The sequence below is a fragment of the Xenopus laevis genome, chromosome 1S, assembly GCF_017654675.1.
Source record: "Xenopus laevis strain J_2021 chromosome 1S, Xenopus_laevis_v10.1, whole genome shotgun sequence".
Lineage (NCBI taxonomy): Eukaryota > Metazoa > Chordata > Amphibia > Anura > Pipidae > Xenopus > Xenopus laevis.
Genome location: NC_054372.1, coordinates 99,609,613 through 99,627,676, shown reverse-complemented (window position 1 = coordinate 99,627,676; position 18,064 = coordinate 99,609,613). Strand labels below are relative to the sequence as shown.

At 37.2% G+C, this 18,064-nt stretch overlaps 1 protein-coding gene across 4 annotated transcripts in view; it reads right to left on the bottom strand.

Moving 5' to 3' along the window:
- Positions 1-18,064, bottom strand: part of LOC108703726 (paired box protein Pax-5-like) — a 133,610-nt gene that overhangs the window by 24,846 nt on the left and 90,700 nt on the right. For all 4 annotated transcript variants that reach the window (XM_018239937.2, XM_041579984.1, XM_041579985.1 and 1 more), the window contains one exon: positions 9,516-9,617. In XM_018239937.2, the coding sequence (XP_018095426.1) occupies positions 9,516-9,617 (102 nt within the window). The remainder of the gene's footprint in view (positions 1-9,515; positions 9,618-18,064) is intronic.

The following is an 18,064-nucleotide window of genomic DNA, read 5'->3' as shown; positions in this document are numbered from 1 at the left end:
AGATGTGTTTCATGAAATTCTTTTTTCAAATATTTTAAAAGTGAAAAAACATGCATTGGAGTAAAATGGAACTCATGCCCATAAAATGGTTATCTCAACTTTAAATGTGCGTGTAACATTGTAGGAATATTATACCAGTGTTCTGTAAACTCATTTTGTTCCAACACAATGCCGGTATTTTCATGAGTGGGGAAAATTTTTATAATTCTGCACTAGAATGTCATCATATGATTTTTGTGCAAGGAAAAAACATCGTTTTTTGAGCAGGGAAAAAAACACAGAATTTGCGACAATTTTCATTTTTTTTTTGTATAGGAATAGGATTATTTGCCTTGAAAATAATATTTGTACTTGGATAGAGAACTGCCTGAAATATACTGTAGATTACAAAGAGGGTGGCAAATTAAATATTTTGTAGTTGTACAGTATGGTTAGAAGGAATTGTTGAATTGGGTGAAAGCTTGTATGTTTTGCAACACAGCTATGTACATTTTCTCTTGTATTTACTATAATTGATTGTATTTCTTACACAAAAATATTTAAGAAATATTTTTTGCCAAGCAAGAATTTTCAATAGCATGCATGGTAAAAATAGTGTTTTGCATTTGAAGGCTCTTTGGTTTCTTTTAGTCATTCTTACCCTGGCCAGTATGGTTCTTTTGCTTCATTATATAAATCAAAAATTACCGTTTATTCCTTGACTGGACATCATTTTTACTAAACTTTTCAAACTGTTAGAATGAACCCCTGGGGTACTCAAATCAGAGTAAACATGGCCAAGCTGGTGGTAAAATTTAGCACATGTTAATCTGCTGTACTAATTGCTTCTCAGAGAAGCTGTAATCTTGCTGTAAACTTGCTGAGGGTTTACAGCCTTGCTGCTACAAAAGACAAACTGAAACCAAAGAGTTTGCTCTAAACATTTTAGAAATCTATATGATAGCTTATAATTAAAAATGTTACTATTAATCTGTTGTCATATTGATGTGCTGCAATTAGGGTTGCCACCATTTCTGGAAAAAAATACCGGCATTCATATATATTTATCTTTTTTCCCTATTAATACAATTGAGATTAACCATCATTTTTACCGGCCAACCAGGTAGGAACACTAGTTGCAATATTTTGTCTTGTTTTATCACCCTGGAAAATAGTGCATTGATAGTGATTGATTGATTAAAAGACTCATATACAATGTAAAGCTTTTTTGAATCTGAGATTCATTTTGAAAAGTTATTTTGTTTAAATACATTGTAGCAAGTATAATAGTTGCTGTTAGTATTATATAGAGACACCTTCACACATTTATTTTGTTCTTGTTGGATCTGGGGTATTGGGGCATACTGTTCAATTGCGACAGACATAACTTTGTGAGTGGCCAGTTTTTTTATGCTAGAATGCTGCATTGTGGGAAAAAATGTACATTTGCCATATTTGTGCCATATTTGTAAATAAACCTTAGGGGCCTATTTTTTCATGCTGTGTAAAACAAAATTCACAAAAAAAAAAGGTGGTTTTTACTGTTGCACTACTGCGCATGCGCGAATGTGCACATGCGCAAATTGCAGCGAAATGCATTCGCGTGCATGCGCAGGAGAGCAAGAAGTTGTAAAACCCACAAAGAGTCGGGCACCGGACTGGGGGTAGGCGACAGAGGAGGTGCGTGCCTGGTGCCCACCCAGCTTTGCACCCTAGGCATGTGCCTACTCTGCTTACCCCTTGGCCCAGCCCTGGGTTTAAAAAGCTGTTTTAAATCAATGGTTAATTTATCAAATGTGTTTTATGTTACTTTATGCCATGTGAACACCTGATTTTACGTTATTATTTTATACTGCATCATACCTTTGTAAGTAAGTTCCAGCGACACATGCATTAAAAAAATGATATAATTTTTTACAACACATAATAAATCTAACCCTTATTGTGCTTCTGAGTGACAGCAGCTTATTGCAGTCCACTGAATATTGTTATGCTTTTTCTATTCACAGATGGCTACAATGACCAGTTACAATGAGCTTTTACCACCTAGTGGCATTGCTTTTATTTAATTGAGTAATTAAATACATTTTGAATTTATTTTAATATTTATGTGACTCGTACAGGTATGGGATCCGTTATCCAAAAACCCATTATCCAGAAAGCTCTGAATTACAGGACAGTCATCTCCCATAAATTCCATTCTTATTAAACTTTTTTTTTAATTATTTCCTTTTTCTCTGTATTAATAAAACAGTACCTTGTACTTGATCCAAACTGAGATATCATTAATCCTTATTGGAAGCAAACCAATCCTATTGGGTTAAATTAATGTTTAATGGTGATCCAAATAACGGAAAGATCCCTTAAGCAGAAAACCCCAGGTCCCATGCATTTTGGATAACCGGTACCATACCTGTATCTGTCAGCAAACTGTCCAGTTGCTCTGTGTTTTCTTATTTAATGTAGCCCTATTCTGCTACTATGGGAAATCTAGCGCTGATTTTCTTCCTTGTGGCTCTACAGGAGTCCTGTGTCTCCACTACAGGGGAGAGCAGGTACACTATGATTTGGTGTGCCCCCACCCAGGGTTAGAACAGACTGGACTGTAATACCCCTCCCTGGGAACTTCTTCTGATCCGCAATCACACACAAAGGAGAAAGATTAATGGGTTTATTTGGTTACATATATTTAATCCACTAAAACGAACTGTATCTCCCCAATCCGGCAATCAAATAAGGGGCTCTCCTCCACCCTCAAATAGACACTTTCCACTGTATATCTCAAAGACCATAAGTCATTGAGGGGAAAAAAACAGATATATAATATAGTGTAATATTTCAAATTAAATTATTGCACATGCACTTTAAGTGATTTGTAAGTGCTTAAATACACCCAAAGTTTGTTTTGTGCCACCTTAGAACAAATATATCCTGTGAAATACTATTCCCTTAGGACAGAGGGTGTTGTTGTGCCTTTAAATGGATGAAATTAAACCCGTGGTGTCTAGTGGTAGTTCAACAAGAAATCATACTCCGGTTCCTAGTGAGTCTGACAGGCGATCATACTTACATACTGTAAGTATGTATATATATATATAATATAATAGTAAAAGACACTGATAATGGTAAGCATTCTGGTTCACTTCTAATCTTCTTGCATTAGAAGCAACATTTGTGGAAGCGTTTATAAAAGTTTAAAAAATAAATAAGATTACACTCACAAAGGTTTCTTCAGTAAAATTGCTTAAAAACAATGCATATCCGTATGTTGTTTTGAGTTCTTTAGCGTCTCTCTTAGTCCAACACCCTTGTCTCGGATTTCTGGCCGCCGCTTCTACACCCCTGTGTCACCACTGACACGTTTCGCTGACTGGCTTCCTCCAATGAGCTGTCCCGTCAGAGACAAGCGTGTTGGACTAAGAGAGACGCTAAAGAACCCGGAAGAACATACGGATACTCTGCATTGTTTTTAAGCGATTTTACTGAAGAAACTTTTGTGAGTGTAATCTTAGATTCTCTCCTGGTGATAATTGCCTAGTGTTGGCTGGAGGGGTCGGCTGAGGAAGGGGCAAGCCCCCGAAACGTTACATCATATGACTATATAAACGTGCAGGGGATATCCTCGCTTCACTAGCCTTTTGTGTTTTGCAAATTGCTTCTTTGACATAAAACTTTACAGCCAGGAGCAAGGTTACATAAATTTTCAGATGTTTTTTTCATTGAGCTGCTGAGGGGAATCCCAATTGATGTGGCAGTTTATTTAGAGTCCAGAGAAGAACTCCCTTTGGCTTTCCGTGCCCTGTAGGGTTGCCACCTGGCCGGTATTTTAGGTAAAATTTATGGTTTATCCCAATGTTATTAATAGGGAAAAAAGCGTTATCTCTGGGAGCTTTCAGCACCTTGCTTTCACTCTGCTGCTTTTCTCTCCCAGCACTTCCTGTGCAGCACTTCCTTCCTGTCAACTCCTCTCTTCATTTCTATATACTGTAATATTCCACCTTTATTACAGTACTGCAGATAAGAAATACCCCAACTGAAAACGTCAACATGAATTTTAGTATCACAACCAACAGTGAAATTTCATACACAAAGGTTATTGCTTATTGTGTGCTTCTGCATACTGAAATCAACACAATTTTCACCCACATTGACTATGTCAACCAAGTGGCACACCTAACTAACATCCATATTGGTACATTTTGAGTAAATTAGATCACTTTCCATGTTGTGGGTGTCATTGTGGGTAAAAAGAAATGAGACGCTGATGTTAAGTAAACTAAACAAACTAGCATAAAGCCCTGTATATTCCAAAACTGTCCTATAAGATTTTCTAAATGGTTTTTACATTGCCTTAAAGCATAGTTTTCAATATTATGGAAACCCCCAAGCATTCCAGATAGTAGATCAAATACCTGTATCTTCCTCATTGTCAGGAGGTTAATGGTTTGGCCTATATTGGTAAACCATTGCTGTTGTTCTAGAACATCCATTTACTTTTGCTTTTCCTTTTGCCTAGAAGTGCAATTTTCTAAATGTGGTTTATATTTAATTGAATGTAGTTAGGGTGTGGGCATCTTTACAAATAACATTTTATAGTGTTTCATTCTTGTCACCTAGTGAGTAAAGTTGTAAATTTTGAAAATATCTTGTATTTAGTACTCTATGTAAGTCCAAGTGCAGAAGCTTACAGTGCACAAAATGTGTCTGATGATAGATGAAGCAAGGGTTTAGGCAGACGCACCTTGCTGTGAAGTCACTGGGCTGTGCATGACCCTCACTGCCTGATATAAAATTTTAATACTGTTTTCAACTTATTTATGAAACACCTCAGAGGCCTTTATCGAACATGAGAGAAATAAGGAGATTTACACATACAATTATGGCTACAGAGGGAACTGTTTTGTACCTAAGATTCTTAAGATTAATAGATGGAATCTTTATAGTGTGGAGTAATAATTGCTAAGGGCTAGTCCACACGGGGAGATAGCCCTGCGTTTGCGGTCGCGGCGACAAAGCGCCGCGCCAGTCGCCGCGACCGGCGCAGGCGACAGTTTTGTATGGGCGCCTATGTAAAAACGCCTGTGCTAACCACACGAGGCGATGCGCTTTTCAACAGTCGCCTGAAAAAGCCTGGCGAGGCATTTTCAGGCGACTGTTGAAAAGCGCATCGCCTCGTGTGGTTAGCACAGGCGTTTTTACATAGGCGCCCATACAAAACTGTCGCCTGCGCCGGTCGCGGCGACTGGCGCGGCGCTTTGTCGCCGCGACCGCAAACGCAAGGCTATCTCCCCGTGTGGAATAGCCCTAAGAGTAATTTCCATTATACTGTACAGCTTTTGTTAAAAAAATTCTTTAAGAGGCAGATTTATCAAGGTCGAATTTCGAGCTCATGGGAGTTATTTAAAACTCCCATGAACATGAAATTCGACCAAATGCAATTTATTATAAAAATCAAATTTCTGGAACTCGGGTGAATAGGATCGACCCCCAAACTCAAATCGAATTTGAATCGAATTTGATTTGAGTTTTTACCCCGAAAAAAACTTGAATGTCAGGAAGGCGGCAAACAACTCCAAGATCCCAGAACGTCCTCCATAGGCTAAAACAGCAATTCGGCAGGTTTAAGGTGGCAAATATATTATTTTGAAATTCTAATATCTGTGCACTTTTAATACACAAGTTTTAATGTATTTTCAGGATATTAGAAAAAATATATTCAGCCTGTGGTCAAATTAATTGACTTAACTGACATTTGGACAATTTTGATTACAGTAACCAGTAGACCCATTTAGAACTGGTTCTCTAAAGGGGGTTAGAGGTAACTTATATCACCTTAAATAAATAAAGAGCTGAACAATGTTACAGAGTTCTTGGACTCAGAAAAAGATGTTAATATAATACATCATTCACAAATATGGAGCGCTCACCTCCCAACTCATCTCACAGTTGTTGTGCCAGGTGCTGAACCGGAAGACCCCAATCCTGTCGAAGGGTCACATCAATACTCCAAGAAATTACCAGCAGCACACTGTTAGTCTTGCATAAGTGCTCAAGTGCAGATTTATTGTGTAGCCCATAGCATATAAAGGCAACGTTTCGGACCTCCCAAGGCTTGACAAAGGACCTGGGAGGTCCGAAACGTTGCCTTTATATGCTATGGGCTACACAATAAATCTGCACTTGAGCACTTATGCAAGACTAACAGTGTGCTGCTGGTAATTTCTTGGAATATAATACATCATGACATGGGTATCCCAAAATGAAGCAGTGCTGAAATAGACAATAGGATCAGCTCCACCTAACTACTTCAAAGTCACTTGTCATCACCGTCATCATATACAATTCAATAATATGGAATTCATGATATGTCCCCCCCATGGCTTAGCTAGAAGAAAACACTGAAGGGTGTGTTTTCTGGTCATCTTGTCAGAATCTCATAGAGAACACGATTCTGAGTGTAGGTCTGACAGCTAAGCTTCTAAATTAAAGCATGTTAATTTCAAGTGTGCTAAACTGGTTGGCAGATCTAGAGCAAGTAAAATTCCCTGCATGTTTATAGCCATGTTAACAAGCAAATTATGTTAATGTTTGTCATCACAAATGCAGAGAACTTCCTAAGGACATCACCATTAATCAGTCCATTGTTATTGTTTCTTCCCTGTTCTTCTAAATACAGAATGTTTTGCTTATACATATTTTGCTTTGCACGGGCCAATATCCTACACTCTCATTGACTGAACAGTCCATATAGCCCATTGGCGTAAAAAGGGGCTACATAAAGTATGGCCGTCTTTCTACTTTAATGATTATTTGTGCAAAGCGCTGGCTAACATGGTACATCATTTTCAAAGTGCCTGATTCCTTAGCTGACAATATTTACAGTACATGGATATTAGTCAGGACTAGTGGGCCACCATACATGCAAAAATAATCATATGATATGATTTAATGTGTGCTGGGCATATAGTTTCACTTAGAATGCTACGCTGTTGGTAAAAAAAACACTTTGTGACATGCACTCCATATTGCACTTTACACACTGGATTTCTGGTAAACAAAATAAGCCTTGCTATGTGTGATTATTAGTAAAACTCAATACAACTGCTTCTACATAATTTTACTGGGGATGTATACATGTCCTACAATATATTAGTATATCAGATCATTGTCTGCATTACTGCACATAGGTACTTATACGAAAGAAATCTATTTGTTTTAGTTGTGTTTTATTTATATCAAATTACAAGGTTGAACTTCCCAATAAATCATATTTCTTCAGCGCGCTTTTATTGTCCCCTATTTTCCAGTTGGTGTATATTCAAACCCAGAAAGACAGGATGGCTAACAGCATGGTGCCAAGAAAAAGGGCCAAACCCAAATGATTTGTCCTCAAATCACAACACAAGAAGGGTAGTGAGGAACTTGTCATCGCGTTTTTTGCTGATCAGCTGGAACATACCCAAAAATACAATTTAATCAAAAGAATCAGCATTTCATTGAGACCACAAAGCAAATTTCAACAGAGAATTTTCTTACATTTGGAAACTGTATAATGAGATGAGTTAAGCACAGCCAATGCAACGCAGGGAAACGAAAATGCAAAGCTGCCTTGTAATTCATTAGCATCCAGTGTTTCACTAGTGAGAAAACAGAACTGAGACAAAGCTAAGATGCAAAAGCTAAAAAGTTGCTTTCATGAGAACTGTTTTACATGGGAGGACATTTTGGAGTTCGGGACTTGTAGCTCAATAACAACAGGTGCAGGCTCTTTCTGCTAGTCTACATCATATTGAAATTAATGTAAACTTAACTTTGACTTTTATTTCACAATGGGATAGTGGAAATTGAATAGTAAAAAGAAGTGGAAATTCCTTAACTAGCCATTTATCAGTCCCTGATTTGGTAGATAAATGTAAATCAAAAGGAAATAGAGAAGTGCAACTACTGTATATAAATATATTTTATCCCATTAAGTAGACTGTTAAATACGTGAACATTTAAAAGACGTCATGGGTAGTGATGGGCGAATTTATTCGCCAGGCGCGAATTCGTGGCGAATTTGCGCGTTTCGCCACCAGTGAATAAATTTGCGAAACGCCGGCGAAAAATTCGCCAGCGTCAAAAACGGGTGCCGGCGTCGGGAAAAACGTCCGCCGGCGGCAAAAACAGGAGCCGGCGTCAAAAACGAGACACAGGCGCCGTTTCGCGAATTTCGCGAATTTTTCGGCGAAGCGAAACTGCGCAAATTCGCCCATCACTAGTCATGGGTGCTATAATAACATTATATTCCCTAACAAAAGCCAAGCACCAAGGCTTTTTAGTGGCTCATTAGCTTTAAAGGTACAGCATTCTCCAAAGACCTGATTAGAACAATGCAATGATTATAATAAAATGCTTACATTTTGCTGAAATATATACTGAGAGTTCCACCCCCCATCTAACTAACAGCTTAGTTGTAATATCACTGCCTTCTGACTTTGGGAAGCCTGGGACTGACTCATGTGTCAATTCATCTTAAAACCTTCGACTTAGGTAATAACATTTACAATGCATGTTCTACAGGGCAAACTCTTCATGATGGAGTATTCTGTATACTGATAATCATTAAATCAGTAACACATTTATGAGCAATTGGGAATTCATGTATAGGAATTCATAGCTTTGTGTGCACAGTAAGCAAACTACAGTCTATTGTGTATTTAAAGGAAAACAAGAATTTAAAGGGTAAATTTTCTCACTAAGAAGTTCCCTAGACTTTCATGTGCAAATTTTATGACTTCAGTTCAGATGAAGATCAAGATCTTAGTCCAATTAATAGGCCAACCCAGACAGGGAACTGTCTTCTGGCAGGTTCAGAAGGTAGCAAGCCACAGGAAATCTGCAACGTTATTACTAACCAGGAGCAATTTGGGGCAACTATTTGCATAGAACAATATCCCTTTATGTAATCAACGCAATTCTTTAACACTTTTAAATACGGTGTTCAATACAGCTATAAATACAGGGCACCTACGTTTAATTTGCTCAGTCTTGTGATATACAGTATGATGTTAAGGTAACAGATAAAACTTGTTATTATCAAGTTATGATATTGGGGTCTAGACTTGATAGCTTTCATAATCTCAAAGGGGATTTTAATGCAATTTCCATAACAAGCATTGAATAGATTTGTATAAAAAATTTCAGTTAAACAATAATCGCTTAAGCAATAAAAGTTATTTGACAGTTCAATGTGTATAGGCTTGCAAAGGTTCTTTGCTTATAATTAAGATCGTTTTGAAATTTTAAAAGTGCAAAGTGCAAAAGTGCATATGAAGCCTTACAAATATGTTTGTAGTTAACATCAATACACAGTGTAGTTTTACTGCAGTTCATTGCATTCACATTGAAGAGAATAAATAATGTCACAGTAAAAAATACTCACTGTAAAAAATGCCCTTGCCCTCAACAATGCTATGTTTTTTTATGAATCATCCAGTTGAAAAAATAAACTTGACAGTGCACTTTGTCTTAAAGATGTATTATTGAAAACTCACCAGGCACCATTCCTGTCAGTGTCGGAGCAGAATAGCTGCCCTGTCCAGCAGGGGGGACATGTGGAGGATACCCAGGGAGAGTGGTGCTCGCCAAATCCCGACCTAAGGAATAAAGCACAACAAATCACCAGGCGAGAACTCACAAATGCCAGGCATGTTATTCTACATCTCCCCAAGTGCCCAGACCGCTGCCAATAAATTTGTCATAGTAGTGCAGAGTGAATATCAAGATATCTTGATATGCTTGGCAGGTCAAGGCATTATTTTTTTCTATACACTGCAAAATAGTTGGATCAAAAGAAACAGAAAACATCAAGAACGTATGAATGCCTCTGTTTTATCTTTGAATTATTATGGTGGCTTTTGATTGGATGTTATAATTTGTAGAAGGTATTTGATACTTCAATCGACATATTATCTTGCCCTAACATAACTGGTTTATTACTATGCTTGAAATTATGAGCTTTATGAACACTCTGTAGTCTATTGTGGTTATATGATATCCAAAGATGCATTTTATTCTTTCCCTATTTATTGAAGGAACAGTAACGTCAAAAAAATAAGTGTTTTAAATTAATTGTGTTTCCCTGCACTGGTAAAACTGCTGTGTTTGCTTCAGAAACACTATTATCATTTTTATATATTAAAGCAGCTGTGTAGCAATCGGGGCAGCCATTCAATGGAGAAATGACTTCACAGCAGATAGCAGATAAGCTCTGTAGAACATAATGGTGTTATCAGTTATCCACTATTTAACCTGTGCCATATAGCCTTTTTTACATTTCTGCCATTGCTACACAAATGCAAACGCAAACAGATCAGTTTTACCAGTGCAGGGCAGCAGTACATGATATTGGCATTACTTTAAAACACTTTAATATAAATAATATTTTGGTGTTACTGTTCCTTTAAAATATGTGACAAAGGAGACAATTAGATCACCCATAACCATTTTCACTTAGAGACTCCTTTTTTGGGTGATGTGATGCAGGTAATGCCACAGGTGTGGCCATGAAATCAATAATGAGCCATGCCATTTACAGAGGGCATTCAGGTCAGGCACAACAGGACTTTAAATTAAACACTGATAGGCAGAACACAATTATCCATCACATTTAAGTGACTCCATGAAATTGGCAGCCAGGAGAATGTGTCAAGTCAATGGAGAATTTGCAGTAAAATTGGGAAATTCTGGATGACCACAGAGGGTAGCTGGAAGCCACCAGCTCTATAATTTGTTATGCAAACCATTTAATCTGATTATTTCAACTGGCAAAACAGTATTCAACGGTTGATAATTTTTCTTCCGCATATAATACAAATGCTGACAAATATACACAGCCCAAAATTTAAATAATAGAATGTCTTGTTGCTGTGTGTTTTATGTGCATTAATTTGCTACATGCTCAGATTTTTTTCAGTTTGCAGTAAAATAAGACATGCACATCAGATACAATTGAAAAGCCCACGTTGCTGGATTACAATCAGTTGCTGCAGACCTGCAATTTGCACATAGTGAGTCCATATTTACTTTTTATTTCCATGGCAATAAAAACATGTCTGCCATGAGGCAGTGAATAAAAGGTATGGACTATATTTAAATGAATGTATTGATAAAGTAAGGATACAATAATAACAGTTATACCCCTAGCATTACTGCCTTGGAGCACCAAGGTCCTAAGTAGTCAAGGCACTTGACTATGTGTTCCTGTTGCTTCTGTGGATTTTTTTTTAGATGTTCTGAATTCCTCCTACACATCAAAAACACACAGGCAGGATAATTGACTCCTGACCATATTGTGTTTTAAAGGGATAGTGACTTTAAAGTGTAATTCCTAGTGGGACAGGGACTCACTGCATGATCTATGATCTCTGTAGAGCGTGAAAATGTGCTAGTGCTAATAAAATAAAGAATGATAAAGGATGGAGATAATAGAGTATTTGAACCCATAACAACCTGTAATATTACCTGGGGGGCAGGGATTCCCACCACATCCCTTATGTGGTGCTCAAGACTGAAGTGCACGCAACCTGCTTGTTTCCCTTTAAATTTTTTTGCACCACATGATGTCATTGTGCTGGTGCGAAATTCAAATATTTAAAGGCTCCTGGCCTTTTTATTGTTGACCAATGTAGGGTTCTATCTTGTATAGCTCCTGGGTGCAATTCTGGGCCATAGTAGTTGATAGCCTCATATAGCACAAACAACCATACATAGTTACATAGTTACATAGTTAAATTGGGTTGAAAAAGACAAAGTCCATCAAGTTCAACCCCTCCAAATGAAAACCCAGAATCCATACATACCCATCCCTACTTTTAATTAAATTCTATATACCCATACCTATACTAACTATAGAGCTTAGTATCACAATAGCCTTTGATATTATGTCTGTCCAAAAAATCATCCAAGCCATTCTTAAAGGCATTAACTGAATCAGCCATCACAACATCACCCAGCAGTGCATTCCACAACCTCACTGTCCTGACTGTGAAGAACCCCCTATGTTGCTTCAAATGAAAGTTCTTTTCTTCTAGTCTAAAGGGGTGGCCTCTGGTATGATGATACTCTTTATGGGTAAAAAGGTCCCCTGCCATTTGTCTATAATGTCCTCTAATGTACATGTAAAGTGTAATCATGTCCCCTCGCAAGCGCCTTTTTTCCAGAGAAAACAACCCCAACCTTGACAGTCTACCCTTATAATACAATTCATAATTTTAAGTATAAACTATAAAATGTGAAATTTATTTCCCCTATCTTTTTTACAGAGTTCTGCCTAGTTTGCAGAAATCATCAGACAAAAACTAGATTCTAAACTCAATTAGCTGGGAATAATATCTATGACACATGTATAGCTTTGTAGTCCATCTGTTACTATACATTAGAAACTCTTGTTTTAATATCCCTAACTTCTAAATTAAACATCTCTATGGGAGAAAACTAGACTTGTACTAGTCAGCTGCAGAAGAACTAGAATTTAAACTTTGCAGAGCAGCAGTTTCATGACGAATAAAGCTTTGGAGATTTTAGGCTCCATTTACTTCTCAATCTAATTTTGTCCCTCGATGCACATTATGTTTGAAATGAGATCTCATGTGGCTTGATCAGTGTACTTTGCAGAGGCAAAGCCAATACAGTCACCTCTGTTGTTGTTGTCTTTACCTTGTACGGCAGTTCATTTACTAATCTCAGTATTTCTGGGTCTGGAATAAAGTAACAGAAGCAATTATATTTTTTATTACTGAAGTTAAAGAAGACAAAGCTAAGATTCAGGTTTCCAATAGACATAATATGTTGGAGATAAACGTTTATAGTCTTCATAGAAAGAAAACAGATAATGGCACCAAAGCTCAGTGGTAATCTTCCCCAGTCATAAATACACCTGTATACTATATGTGACTTTTTCCTCATGTGATAATTTCCTCAGTGTGTGTGTGTGTGTGTGTGTGTGTGTTTGTGTTTGTGTGTGTAAATGATTGAATGAGTAATGAAAAAATAATTGCCTCTCTGTTACTTTATTCCAGGCCAAGAATTACTGAGATTAGTAAATTAACTGCTATACAAGGTAAACACAAGAACAACATATATATCCATATCCCATCCTTCAAAAGAGGATGGTAGAGGTCTGATAATTGTTAAAGCCACAGTCCTGGATGAAATCCAGAGCACGGTGTACATCAGCAAGACAGCACCCAGACATTATCTGTTGATAGAATGCTAGAAAGCTAGCAGCGGACATTAAAGGAAGATCAAGTAGAGTGTGCCATGGAAAGACAAGACCCCACTGGTATATATAATTTTTTTTCTCACTTACTACAGGAATTTCAATTTTGATGACTCAAAAACATAGACACCTTTTACTAAAACTCTGTACTGGAATTGGGACAGCTGGGGACAACTGTAATACCTTCAATGCACTTATTATTAATGGTATCCGACAAAATTATTAGCAAAATCAGACAAAAGGCAATTAATGTAGATTAGCTCTAACTCTTTATTCCAAAATATTGCCAAATAGAATCCAGGCCCATATCCAGAACATACAATCTGATCTTGCCCACTCCCACACCTTGTGTATTACTCCCTTCCCTTTAGACTGTATGCCTATGCATAGGGCCTTCCACACCTTTTTGTACCTGTATTGATTGTAATGTTTGTTACCCCATATGTTCTATGTATGTAATTCATGTGATTTAGTTGTATAATCACATTTACTTTACAGTGCTACGCAATATGTTGGCGCTATATAAATACATGTCAATAATAATAAAATAATAATAATAATAAATACCATACTTTGTTTAGAACTTGAACAACATAAACAATAATAATTTGCCAGTTTCTGTAATGTAATACCCACAAGGACTGTTGTTCAGTTTATTTGTTTTCAACCAGTGGCAAAGTTTTATGTTTTCAATCTAGTCTATGCACATGCATACGGTATATATTTCGTTAGTCCACAGCGTAGCTGTCAGCACTTCATTTAAAAAGGAACCAAAAATTTTCATGGGACATGAGCTTGAACTTTCTGCCACAGAAAAAAATTAATACACTTCCCAAAGCCTACACAGAACATACTGAATATGTCAGCCTGGCCCTGAAGGTTGCAAAAAAATAAAACATGGTATTAATAAACAGTTGTATGTATTTTTGTGTATATGCATAGTGTGTTTTATAGGTTGTCAGTCTGCATTGTATGCAAATTGTCTGTGAATTCTCTGTTTGCCCTTAATTAAAAATATGTGCACAGGGGCACCATGGGATCAACATTTTAGCTAGGGCAAGCAGGTGAGGCCCTGTGGACCCTACTACAGAGCTCTAGTAGACTGCAGTTTACATTTTGTTCAGGAGGAATACAAAAGTATAAGTCATGTTATCCAGGGGATCATTTAGATTGATTGCCTGGTTCAGTTGCCATAAGAATTTATTTTCTATTCCAAGTGGCATTAATGTGTAAATTGCACTTTCTTTGCAATTACATGCAGACTTGAAAAATGATAATGAATAGGAATTGCTTTCTTATGAAAAGGATCTGTAGAGCATGCAAAGCTGGTGGGGCAAAACTGAAATAAAAGAAAAATCACTTTTGTTCTTCAGTTCAAGGCTAACCTAGCATATATTTCAATTATACTGTAGTTTATTGGTCCATTCTCTATAAAGTGCTGACACACTACTAAAAATGTACAGCATGTAAGCATGCACACGCTAAAAACAGAATGAATGTGAACTATATGCTATGCAGGCCAAGTGGTTCCTAACCATGGCCCTTCAGCTGTTGTAAGCACTTGTCTTGTCCCATCCTTTTTTGGATTATGCTTTAAACTACATATTTCAGGGTTTGGTTATAGTACAATAGTATATAATGCAAAGGCGATTAATAAGCCATGTAAGTTTGATTGGGGTGTATAAAAATCCCTTGTAGGGCTACCCACAGACTTCAAAACACACGGGTCAAAAAAACTGAGCTGGAGCTAGAGCTGAGCTGAGTTTTTGACAAATAAAAGCCAATATGCATGAATGTGCACAACATAAAAAAGGCTGGTATGGTTTTGCTATAATCATAGTACCAACCCTCAATGAAATGCAAACTGCCTATATTGCTGTGGGGTAACTCTTATGCAATGATAGCTGCAATATTTGTTTCAATTAACACATAGAAAGAATTAGAGGCTTATTTATTAAATTTGTTTAATTTGGAGGTTTTTGCTAATGTAAATAAACTCACGATTTATAAAAAAAAAAAATGTTTGCTTATTTATTTTACAAAAACTATTTTAAAAACAAATATAATAAATCATATAAAATTATGGTAAAAAAATCAGATACCTTGATTTCCTACATTTTTAGTTAGTTTACCAGCTCAAAAAACCAAAAACAGTAAAAAAATAAAAATAGTTTTAATTTAAGACAGCTCCCATTAGTTTTTACATGACCCCAAAAGCTTTTAGATGCTGAGGTTTTACTTTCAAGTTTTTCATGCTTTAATCACTTACTAAATAGCAAATATTGGCTGTAAAAATAAAAATATGAGCATGATAATTCAGCCTGTTAGAGTAGCCCTAATTTATATATGATGTAAAGTAAAATTACATTTAAATGATTGCTACATTGTTTATTTTCTTTTTTAATTGTCTAATAAAAGTTTCATGAATTATGATTTCCTTTTTGATTTGTTTTGCCTGTAATTAAATTGAGGTTGGATCTAACAGTACAGGAGACATGGCCAATCTGACACAGCTTGTAAAGTAAGCTATACATGTGGAGGCCTGTTTATAAAAGGTTGAATTTTAATGGTTTAAAGGAGAAGGAAAGATTAAAATTAAGTAAGCTTTATCAGAAAGGTGTCATGGTCGGCACCCTAAATCCAGAACCCAGAACCAATACTAAGCACCCTGTTCTCAGCTCTTGTTTCTGCCTTTAACAGCTGCCTTTCACCTCGGGAGGAGCCCTCGGCTAATCGGATGCTGCCAGGTCTTATTAAGAGAGGTGCCAAGCTAAGGTTTCTGGACGAGCAAAGGGCACAACGGTAAGTATTTGGGCAGAAGGTCCTAGTACAAAGCGTAGACAGAGAGCGTAGTCAAATCAGGACGGGTCGGGCCAGGCAGAATTCAAACAAGTGGGGGTCAAAGCCGGGAGATCAATCAAGAATGGTCGAGACAGGCACGGGTCGGAATACAGATATCAGAATAGACGATTACCAGACAGAAGTCGGAATCACAGAAGTCAGGAAAAGTCAGGCAGGCAGGGTCAAAACAAGTATCAGACCTTACACAGGAATTACACAGGAATAGCACCAGGAACTCTCACAAGATGAACCTATAACGGGCAAGGATTTTACACAATGTGATCCCTTTTAAACATTTGAATTTTGTGCCATTGCGCACTGAAGTCATGACGCCAGTGCGCATGCGCCTTTAAATAGAGAAGACAACTGAGCGCGCCCTAAACAGAGCTCACTGAGGAGCAACACAGCCTGGCGGGCGTCCCTGCCGAGGAGGTTGCAGGCGTCCCTGCTGACCCCCTCCCGCTAAACCAATGGGGTAAGTTATTACCATTTGGTCTATATAAATACACCAGTAAACCCTCAAAGTAATGCTGCTCTGAGTCCTCTGTCAAAAGAAACACAGCTTTTCTTTCATTCTGTTGTGTACACATGGGCTTCTGTATTAGACTTCCTGTTTCCAGCATAAACCTCCAGGGCTATGGCTTAAGCATGCTCAGTTTGCTCCTCTCTCCTTCTCCCCCTCCCTTTTCCCACCTCCTTCCTCCCCTCCTTGCTGTAATCTGAGCCCAGAGCTATTAGTGAGCCGGGAGAAACACAGAAAAGAAGTGATGTCATACCAAACCAATATGGCAGCTGCTATCCTAAACAAACAGAGAGAGCTTCTAGAGCTGTTTACTCAGGTATGGTAAAGCATTCTGCAGAATAAATATAGTCGTATAGCTTGCAGTATTGTGGCTAATCTATTGGCAATAAACTGCTTCTGTAGCTTTCCTTCTCCTTTAAAAAGTTTTTGAAACTAGAAATAAACTCACATCCTCTAAAACCATGAATGTCATAGAATTTATTAAAAGATATGAAAATAAAAATTCTCTGAATATGTGCTAAAAAATATGAATACCTCAAAAACCTTTACAAATTTGAGTTTTTCAGAAAATTCCTAGCGAAATTAAATCCAGAAAATCTTTAAAGGTCCAAATTGATTAAAAGTGGACCAATAAGATCAGTGCAGCTTCTATTAACTTCTTTTACTCGGCAAGGTTTTTAGAGATACAGCAGGAGTAAACCTCATATGGTTGTTTATAACCTGTACAAAGAAATACCATGCAATTCTGTACAATTCTGTACTGTCCTAATTTATGTGATTTTCTATTACGAACCATGCTACAATCTTGTTGTTTTGACTAAAAAGTATTGCTCAGATACCTTTTTTCTTGAAATTTAACTACATTAAAATAAACCCACCTTTATATCATATTGTACCAGGTTTTATGCCAATTTAGACTCCAGTCAAGGTGTGCAAAACAAGTCCATATTCATGGCTATGTCATTTCTGGAATCATGAAATACAGTAACAACAACCAGCAGTGATAGTTTTCCTCCATAAACATTATACAAATAGGTGTTAAAGGGCAAGTGGCCACCTGCGTTTTCTCGCTTTTGACCAATAGTCAGTGACGTCAGGATTTATAACTGTATTAAACTATATGACAGTCGGCCATGATAAATCAGTTTCCCTTTCTTTTCAAATCACAGACAATAAAAGCTTTAGCAGTGAAAGCCATTCATCATAATAAAGAGCAGAGACTTTCTAGCCATCAATTTCACTCACATACTTAATACACTGGAGAGAGTGTTAAATTTTTAGCAAAGGAAAAAAAGCTAGAGAGGGAATGAGGGAAAGCAAGACTGGGGGAAAAACACAAGCCTGAGCAGAGATTGAGCAGGAATAATTACAAAGGTCATACTGAGAAATCCTTTAGGAAGCAAGTTTTACTCTTGGAGCATCTGCCCACGTTTGAGTGTTATCTTGAAGAATGATTTCAC